General features: G+C 42.2%; 1 protein-coding gene across 1 annotated transcript; it reads left to right on the top strand.

Moving 5' to 3' along the window:
- Positions 1-2,148: 2,148 nt before the first annotated feature.
- Positions 2,149-8,826, top strand: PRL (prolactin). The gene is made up of 5 exons (XM_010142277.1): positions 2,149-2,469; positions 3,991-4,172; positions 4,569-4,676; positions 6,272-6,451; positions 8,346-8,826. The coding sequence occupies exons 1-5, from the start codon at positions 2,451-2,453 to the stop codon at positions 8,535-8,537; spliced, it is 681 nt and encodes a 226-aa protein (XP_010140579.1). The 5' UTR covers positions 2,149-2,450; the 3' UTR covers positions 8,538-8,826.
- Positions 8,827-10,492: the final 1,666 nt, after the last annotated feature.

Below are 10,492 nucleotides of genomic sequence, written 5' to 3'. Positions count from 1 at the left end.
AATTCCTAACTTATAAAAGAAAATTAATATTTGTACCTATTTGTTTCTGGTTATTGTAACTTTTCCTCTCCTTTCTCTTCTCTCACCTTTGTCTTCTTTTTGATGCTAGTAAGAAGTGATGTTCTTATTTTAAAATGCAGGTCTGAGAAACAGAAAATTTCGGGTTTTTTTTTCCCCAAAGCCTTTCTGTGCAGCTACAAATGAACATCTCTGTCAGTTCTCATACCTCATAAAAGAAATTCACCTTTATTTTTATCTATGTTACAGAGAGTGAGTTTCTTCTCTCCCTCTGCCAATGCTTCTTAATTGCTGACAATTTTAATCCATTCACGTTTGTGAAGTATTTGAGGATTTCAGGATGAAAGGAACAAGAGAAAAACAAAGTACATTAGTTTGTGACAGAATACTTCAATTAAAACATCACGCGGCGGTTTCAAATCAGTCTCTCTTTTCTGTGATCCACATTTAAGGTGCTTGTCTATCCTCACACAGCAAGGGACAGGCTCTTCTCAAAGGCAAGTCGTATGGCGATCCTGACTTTAGCTGAAGTGTCAGGCCGGAGAGGAGCTTCCTTCTCCAATAATGGTAACGGGAGCCTCGGAAGTTTACCTGCAGCCTTTCTGAAAATATCTCCCTTTGTTATCTGGTCCTCAATAGTAATTAACTGTGTGCCTTATTTTGGCATCGCTACCAACCCCTTAAAATGCCAAGAAAAGCAGAAGTAGTAAGTGAAAGCACAAACGGTGGGTTAAGAATTGTTCATTCCTTTTATTCACAGCGCTCTTCCAACGTTACAAGACACCAGGATTTTCCAAGCTCACCCGCAATCTTATTGGGGAAGATTTTCAAATGAAGCTGAATTCAGTCAAGATCACGAGCTACGTGGCTGTGGTTTAGAAGACGGCTGTTGCCCACCATCTATTCTAGTGCTTTGGCTGTGGCCCTATTCTAATTTTACTGCCTTCATCAGTTCGCCACTTTTCTTTGCCGCAGGCGACAACTGCTGCATTTACTCAGCAGGGTACAACAAGATGCAGGCCAACAAGATCCTTTCCCCACAAGATCCAGCATCTAAGCAGAACAAATGGTTCTAGCAACCACTCTAGAACTTGGGAGATGCAGACCACTTGCTACCAGCGCTGGTTTATTGCTGAAGTCTCTCCTTATTTCTTCCCAGGAGAATCCTGCCATGATTTACCCCCTAAACGCCCTACCTTTCTCCTCGTGTATCACTGCTTCAAGATTCATGTCCATAGTTACAATATAATGAGGGACTCGGGGTTACACACGTACCTGCTCCACAAGTACTTGCTCCACAAGTACAGAACAAGTTGTCTAAGGGCAGGAAAATTCATTAACGTTGTATACTTTATTCATCATAATCGTCTAATTTGGAAAGTCTTGTCACGGGTAACTGGACCTGAGAAGCAGATTGGAGGTGACTCATTTGCTCGTGGATTCATGCAGGTGAGCCTCACACAAAGAGAAAACAGGGCCAAGCCACTGAGGCTGCTTTGCAGACTACCACAGACACTGCAGCTCGAGAAACAAACCCCTCTGAGTACAACAGCCGAGGTCTGGTGTGTGGTGGAATTGCACCTCTTTTACACAGAGCGTTTTCAAGTAGAGAAAGCAATCTCATGGGTTTGTAGAGGTTTTTTGTTTTTTTTTTCTTTTAATAATGCTGACTTGCTCATGAAACGTCTGTGCTTAAACAGTAAACATCTAACTTCTTCCTCTTCAATTGTTGCAAATTATTGCTTTTTAATATAAGAACTGCCCCATTTCTCGAGACATCTCTCAGACCAAGGATCAGTTTATCAGGATTTGTGCTGTGTAATATCCTTGTTAACTGTATGGAGCCACATACCCAGAATGTCATATCTATAATTTCACCATTAGTAATGTGTCTTTCCAGAAGCCTCCATTCCCTTTCTCTGGATAAATGTCAGTGTTGTTCCTCTCACTGTGGACAATGTAAGATATTGTTTGACTCCCTCAAATATCCAGAATTTTACCATCAACAAGCTTGGATGGCTGAAGCAACAAGGAAGGACAAGAAGGCAGTTGTGGGGAGGGGGAACAGCAGGCTAGAAACATTGAGAATACCTGTCTCAGAACTGAAAACTGGAGCTTTCTGGGATCAATGAGGTGCATTTGCACCTCCAGGACAAAATTTTGGCACTCTTCATCCAACCATGCTTAGGATCCCACAGCGATAATGAATTTCCCTCTCGCAGTTAAAAAACCAAAAAATACTGAATATGAATGTGGAAGAAAGGCAATTTGATGTTTGTAATTATCGAGGTAAACTCCATGACCTGCTGAATGTATGCAAAATAGACCATGGATGGCGTATATAAAAGTGGCATGTGCGGGGAATAAGAGCAAGTACTGAGACTTCTTTCTGGTAAAGCAAGTCATCATAGAGGATCTCTACCACGAGCAACATGGGGGCTCCACTGAAAGGTAAGACTTTAGCCATTCACTCGCTGATCACTTTTATACTGCTTTAAATTTAGATTGAATTAGGAAGTAAATGAAATGTTACAGCTCTAGAAACTGAGGTCTTCCAGCCACCTCATCTTCCAGCAATGGTGAAACCTGCCTCCAGCTCAAATGTTTAGTGTCCAAAGCTTGGAACTAGAAGGCAGCTTAATCCCTTTTTTCCTCAGTCTTTCGTCTCCTAGGACTACCTTCCAATTGGACCGTGTCACAGAAAATTGGCTTGAGGGCTGTGACACCTGCACACAGAAGACTGGATCCAGACTGCTTTGCTACACCACTCAGGCAGCCATGACTAAAAGTCATTATCCAGAATTCTGGAAGAGATGTAGTAATTTTGAAGTGAATTTTTTCATAACCATCTTCAAGTTTTTAAGCCAACAAGTCTTGGGGGTTTTTTTATTCATTGAATTATTCCTGAGAGCACTTTCCTAACTGCAGCATGTGGCGTGTACCCTTGTTCATGGGGGAGGTAGAAGGATTGCTTCAGTATCGTATAAACACACTTTTCTTGAATTTAGAACTAGAAAGAAACTTATTGCTAACATGATAACATCTGGGACAGCTCTGCTGATTTATGGAGGATACTTTAATTTAGCATTTAAAATAAGACTAGTGAATCAATACAGGTATCAGGCTGATTTCCTGACCTAAAACCCCCAGAGCCAGAAGAGTGTTCTTTGAGTAAGCACATTAATTTACCAAATACTTGCTTTTAATTTTTTCTATTGTTTTTCTGTGCATATTTTATCCCACTGAATGGAAAACTTAACTCTGTTAAGTTCATATTCAAAGTTTTAAACAGGCGAGGTTTTGTGGTTTGGATAATGAGAAGTCCTCTGTATCGGTTTCAGCAGCTCAGGAGCAAAGAAAAAAGTTCTCTCTGATTTCTTAGCAGTAGGCAATCTAGGGTTAAACTCTGAACAGCAAAGCAGCACAGCTGCTGGAAATCTTCTGAAGGAACTCCCAGGACAATCAAAACCTTAAGAGAGTGACCTAACCAGCCTCCCACAAAATTAATTTAAACTCCAAATGTTTGCAAAGAAGAAAAGGGCCGGGGGGGCGGGCTGTAGAAAAAGAAAAAAGACCAATCTGTTTTCCAAACTTATAAATCTGTGGAAATATAATTACATATCTATAGTTACACTGTGAGGAAGTTTGATCTTTTTTCTTCCATTTATCACTATGTAATGAAATCGGGCACGATAGTAAGAGACTTTGGAATACAAGCACACTGCAACACAGGTTTCCTTGTCTCCTCAAACTGTATAGCAGGCTCTGCTACACAGTCAGGGTGATGGAGAGGAGAAAGGATCACAGAATTACGGTGATTCCCTCCTCCTTCGATTTTCAGCAGCCAGCATGGGGGCTCTGAGCCATGTGACAGCACGGCCAAAATCGCCCAGCACCTGGCTCTGACTGCTACTTCTAAATGCACAGACAAGCCAATGTAATTCCACTTTGGTCTGTCTTAAACCTGAACAGGTTTGTTGCTGGCGGTCCTTCTGGTGTCCAACATGCTCCTGACAAAGGAAGGAGTGACCTCCCTGCCAATCTGCTCCGGTGGATCCGTCAATTGCCAAGTCTCCCTTGGGGAACTTTTTGACCGAGCAGTTAAACTTTCACACTACATCCACTCCCTCTCTTCAGAAATATTCAATGAATTTGTAAGTACTCTGCCTTTCCCTGAGAGCACAAAACACACAACTGCAATTTAATACTTTTTAAGCACAAACAGATGTTAACATATGAAATCCTTCAATGAGTAAACAAATATGACTTCTTCACACACAGTGATAGTCCCAGTGGTGACCCAATCTGTGTGTAGTCCTGACCACTGCTAAGATCCTCAACACTTCTATTAAGAGATACCATTTTCCCATCATTCTTTATCTGTGGGACAAGTTCATATTTGCTGGGTGCACTCTAAAGACTCGCCATTCCCTTTTGACCTTTAAAGCGTGAAAGCAGCGATCAAAGCAATGGAACAACAATTAGTTCATACTGTGCTTGAACCGAGGCTCTTCTTACTTCTCTGTTTCTCTGTCCTTGCTGATCTGCAGGATGAGCGCTATGCTCAGGGCCGGGGTTTCATTACAAAAGCGGTTAACGGCTGCCACACTTCCTCCCTAATCACCCCCGAAGATAAGGAGCAAGCTCAGCAGATTCACGTAAGTCCCATTTCCAGTGTCATTCAGCGCCAGACAGAGCAGGGCGAGGTGGAGAAGAGGGAGGGTGAAGAAACAGAGAGGCTGCAGCCAGAGGGGGAAGAAAATCAGCTCAATTGGAATTAAAAAGCCAGGAAGAGGAAAGTACCGACACCCTAAAAAAAGTTGATTTAACATTTAAGTTACAGACTATGGAGAATACAGAAGTATCGGTAACTTCATCTTCCTCTCTTTCTCCTGTATGTTACGCTCAGTCATTGCATCTTATTTCCAACTAGAACAGAACCTCACGGAGCAATGCCTGTTACCATGCTTCATGCTTGTACAGTACTGAGAACACTACGACCTTTGGACATTGTCTTAGAACACCTTAGAAACAATTGTTATATTAACAAACACAAAAATGCTTCGGCTGTGTAGGCAGAGGTAAATACTTCTCCACTATCTGAGAACACTACTGAACAGATATTGTTGCTGTTACCAGTAGGCAATAGTGGTCATGACATCATCCAAGTAGTCCAAAACACTACAAAATATGAAGAGAAACATGCTTCATGTGTTGAGTTAATAATTATAAACTTAAGGGAAGATGAGCCTAATACTCACAGATGCAATTTGAAAAAACTCTGGAGGAAAAAAATAAGCACAGGTGTATGGATGAGGGTGTTCCTGGGAGAAATCTTTATCAGTTTCATGGCAGTAACAGCTTTGCGATCCCAGTGTCACCATCTCTCCAGGGTGTCGTTCAGAGGTTCTGTGGGAAGCAATAGAATTCACAGCCTGCAGTACATAACAAGTTCAGTCGTGTTCCGAACCAGTGCATCTAGCAAAGACGAAATGTTTGAATTCTGCCATAACCATAAGCTTTACAAATTTTTATTGCCCTCGAGAAAGGACAGATATTAGAACTAGAGAGCTGAAAGCACCATTGTTCAAAGCGGGGGGAGAGCTGAGTTCTGTAGAGGCCATAAAAGCCATTTAGTGGTTTACCATAAATGCACCTTCCATTCAATACCAAGCTTAAAAAACCTCCCCAAAACCATTGGATTTTAAAATGTTCATCAAAAATCAAATCAGAAGTTCTGCTTTTTTCACAGAGATGAAATGCAGATCTGCCTCCTAGTTTTTGATGTGGAGAGGGTTTAATGGTATTTTCATAGAACCGTAGAACGGTTTGGATTGGAAGGAGCCTTCAAAGGTCATCTAATCCACCACCCTCTCCTTGCAGTCGGCAGGGACATCTTCAACCAAATCAGGTTGCTCAGAGCCCCAGGGTCCCACCTGACCTGGAGTGTTTCCAGGGATGAGGCTTCTACCACCTCTCTGGGCAACCTGGGCCAGGGTGTCACCACCCTCATTGGAATTTTCCATTACAATACTGTAACTACTTGTGCTGGTATTGTAAACCTGGATGACAACAATGACAAACTTCAAAAGTGCAATTGCACAGAGATATCTAAGATGGGGCTACAGGGCACAGTCTGTAGTAGGTCCAGGAATCAGTTCTCAAATCACTATATCCGAGGACGAACACCTCCCAACGCTGCTAGCATTTTTCCGTCCTATTTTAACTGCCTTTTCTTCATGTGGGTGAGCAGCACGAAGACCTACTGAACTTAGTGCTGGGAGTGCTGCGCTCCTGGAATGATCCCCTGATCCATCTGGCCTCTGAAGTACAAAGAATCAAAGAAGCTCCAGACACCATTCTCTGGAAGGCTGTAGAGATTGAAGAACAAAACAAGCGGCTTCTAGAAGGAATGGAGAAAATAGTTGGGCGGGTAAGTATTAAGTCCTTAACATCCTTCCAGCCTGGTGCTGGAAGATGGACATACCATGATAGGACCTCCCTACCTGGAAAAAGGGAAGGAAACAGCAGGTGTGAAGGGGAAAAAGGGAGCCAAGATAGCTGAATCTGAGAACTTTTCAGCTTTCTTTTCTTTTGCTATCTTGCAATTTCTAAAGAGACAATGTGATGCGACTGGCATAGCATAATCCAGCGTACTCCCAGTCCTGCTTCAGGGGAAGGTGTAATTGTCAGGACTGGCAACCATCATTCCATCTTTATTTGCAATCCTGATTTTTAAAGGCCAGGTCTGTGCTTTTTCACATGCACATATTTATACGGATGCTTTAGCCTATTTATACACATCTGTATACATATAGGCACTGTGTATAGTTTGCAGAAACAGATAGTGTGTTTAAAACTGTTCTGGAAGTCTGGGGTATTGCAAAGATGTGGCACACAGCAGAGCAATCGTGGTATCTCTCATGTCTCTCTGCACCACGCTGGTTCCTCTGAATTCTGGCTCTGACTCGGTTCCCCCTACACTTACAAGGTCAGACGAAGGCTGTTGGCTGACAAAACCCATACTCAAATACCCCTTGTTATCAGTAATTGATTGAAAGCTCTCCTGAATAAAATCAGCCCTAGCTTGCTTATTTTTAAAGGGGCCTCTGTTAGTCCCTGAATATATCATTCTGTCAGTGAGCTAGATGTTAACAAGAGGTTCTGACTTTACTGGCTTTTGCTTAGGCTCTGAGCAGTGGAACAGCATGAAGAGAGTCACCAGCACGATATCCGCCACTTTCCATTTGGAACATTCACGGTCTCTCTCGCTCTTTCAGTGAGGTGCCTCTTTACCCGGAAACCTTAACCCACCCATGCCACAAATGCATTTATCAGTGTAATTAAATACATCTCTACCCCATATCCACGTGTAAAAAGGGTCCAAGAGAACAGTTGAAGTCAGATGCTGCTACACTTGCCCTGTCACCACCTTCTCATTCACATTATTTACAGGAGGTTGAAGACAAGACAGGCGAATTCATTAGTGTCAACCTGCAGTTTTAGGTCTACTTTTTTTTTTTTTTTGCCTGTTTTTAAACCGCATGATAGAGGCTCCACAGACACTCCTCTATCTGCTTTTACAAGTACAGCTGGTGGGAAATAAGGAAGATGCACAAGCACTAATAGCACAGCTTCCTTCCTGCTGTGAAAGGTAGGGTTCTGTGACATGAGAAAAATAATGATTGTTTCTTTCAAACAAGGAGACCTAAACCATTCTTCACCCCAGAAACTAACTCACAAGATGAAGTCCTACACATAGCTTTCTAACACTGCATCACTCAGTGTCGTTTTTTTTTTTTTAATGGACTCTGAAGTACAGTACAGGTTCTGTTGAGACATTTGTCTCGTAACCTGTTCTTGAAGCTGCCTAGTTCAGAGAGATCACCTAAGAGATGGGCTGAGACAAAGCTGGAGGGAGATACACACAGAGGAGTTCTAGGAGCAAGTGCTGACAAACTTTCAAGCTGGAGGGAATCAAAAAGAGAAGTCACCGATGAGCCCACGCATGAAGGAAGCTTTGATTTCTCTGCAAAGTCAGATTTCACTGGACGTTGGTTAACACGCTGGCTCTCTTAACACGCTACTGACACTGTTAAGCTTTTTACGTATTTTAGGGAAATACACTGAAAAATCTGACAAATAATTTCCAAATATCCATGAAGATATAGAACATTATACAGAATAGTGGGAACCACAACAGTAACCACTTTTCAAGCCATACACTAGCAACTAGCATTCCTCAAAGTCAGGGTTTTAAACGCTCTGTTCCACCACAGTCGGATCCGCTACCACTTACCACAGTACCATTTTGTGTTCATCATTAGGTTCATTCTGGTGAGATCGGAAACGAGATTTACTCTCCGTGGGAAGGCCTTCCGTCCCTGCAGCTGGCTGACGAGGACTCCAGACTCTTTGCCTTCTACAACCTGCTGCACTGCCTCCGCCGAGACTCCCACAAAATTGACAACTATCTCAAGGTTCTGAAGTGCCGCCTAATCCACGATAGCAATTGTTAAGTAGTCGGGGGGCCAAATCACTTACTGAAATCATTCATCACGGTGTTCTTGTTGCTTTGTCCCTTTTCACTGTAAACTTTCTGAAAAGCCACACTGTACAGTATCAGGATCATCAGCAAATTTCAGGCATGTTTGTGTGAATTCTGGCTGCCAAAATTATCACCATTTTAAAATGTTATATATTACTTGTCTAACAAAAATACACTTTTCTGCCTAATCTCCTCTCCTAGTAGCATTTCTGTGATACCCATATCATGCAGATACAAATAAAAATGTTAATAAATCCAAACCCACATAACACTGAGTGGCATCGGTGGATGAAAAATAGCTGGTATGGTTTATACGTTCAGCAGTAGCTTCTCTTTTTGGATTTCAGTCTCCAGTTACTGATGACAGGATATCTTACCTCCATTGCTCTCTAATTCCTCCAAAAAAGTGAGGGATGAGGGGTGGGGAAGGAGAAACATCAAAAAGCAGATTAATTGCCTATTGCGCTAAATCACCCTAAACTGAAAGTATAGTCTGAAATCAGATCTACTGGGGTTGATGCTTTACCTCTGTACAAAACCCCACCAATTAAGGGAGATAAAGGTAAAAAAATCCATCCTGGCTAACGCACCCATCGATTCCCTATGGAGAGAGAAGACACATCCAGAAATTTGAGGATGGGGATCCAGGTATATCTACATCTCTACTGACTGTTTGGAGAAGACGCATTCCCAAAGGAAGATTCCTTGCTTTTGAGGTGACTATCTGAGGGCAAAGGAACCAATAGGCTTCAGTAGGTGCCAGTAGGTCCCAAATGTGGGGCATGCATATATCATACTGTACCATATAATTTATCACATCCACCTACCCTTCACATTCCTTGCAAGTGATGAGGGGGTCGTGGTTCCTCAGAAAACTTTTCAGCTATGAAAAGGCACTAGCAGAGCTAAGGTGTCTGCTGTCCTAAACGCCAAGTGTCTCCCTTTACTCTGGGTTTAGCCACACTCTAAGTTTTTAGGGCGCTCATTTCAAAACATTACGGTTAAACTTCAGAAATTTGGAGAGACTGAAACAACGGACTCCTTTTGAAAACAAAATCTATTCAGTTTACAGTCACACAGCAAGTAAGAAGCCAAACAGCAGCTGGAGCCATTTACTGTATCTATACACTGTCTTTGTAAGCCATAAACAAACAGCCTTGGTTTCATCACACACCTTCAGCCAAGAGGAGCTTAAATTCAAATCAGCTTCTCTTTGGGTTGGGTTCCCACTGGACAAGCCTGCTGCGTTACTCTGGAGTTGATCCAGCTTGGAGGGAGAGTGAAACACCAGAGAAGACGGGCTTGAGGGCGTAAGCCTCTCATTACCACAACAGAATGAGCACAGCCGTAATAGGCATTTCCATAAGAGAGCAGATAATACCAGCTGCTAAAAAGGTCTCGTTCTAGCCATCCCTATAAGGATGTAACGCTACCTGCATCTCTAAATACGTGTGTATTATATAATGGCCTTTTAATCCCTTTAATGTTTTCAATTATTGATTGCCTCAAGCTTTATCTGGGTAAGTAAGTATACATACTAAGCCCATTTCTAATAGATATTAAATCACATGTACAGCAAACAAATTCTTTGGTGGACAGTCGTAACTGACCTCTTTCCTAAGCTCCGAAATGCGCAACACTCGGAGCACACGCAACAGCAGTTTAACAACACACAGCTGCACACCACCACAGTCGAGGAAGAAAATGGGTTAAAATTTGACAGGCAAAATGCCGAGTGCCTGGGCTAGAATTTAATCTGATCATAATATTCTATTTTCTGGTATAATGCCGATGGGGAAGAAAAAGCATTTTAAAGGGAAAAAAGAAAAAAATATCCTTTGTAATTATCACAAGTACTTAGAATTACAGTGCGAGTTCTTATTCAAAAGAAAACATGAATAATGGGACTACTCTGTATTGAGCTGG

The sequence above is a fragment of the Buceros rhinoceros genome, unplaced genomic scaffold, assembly GCF_000710305.1.
Source record: "Buceros rhinoceros silvestris isolate BGI_N320 unplaced genomic scaffold, ASM71030v1 scaffold4268, whole genome shotgun sequence".
In the NCBI taxonomy this organism is placed as follows: domain Eukaryota; kingdom Metazoa; phylum Chordata; class Aves; order Bucerotiformes; family Bucerotidae; genus Buceros; species Buceros rhinoceros.
This window is presented reverse-complemented; position numbering and strand designations above follow the sequence as displayed.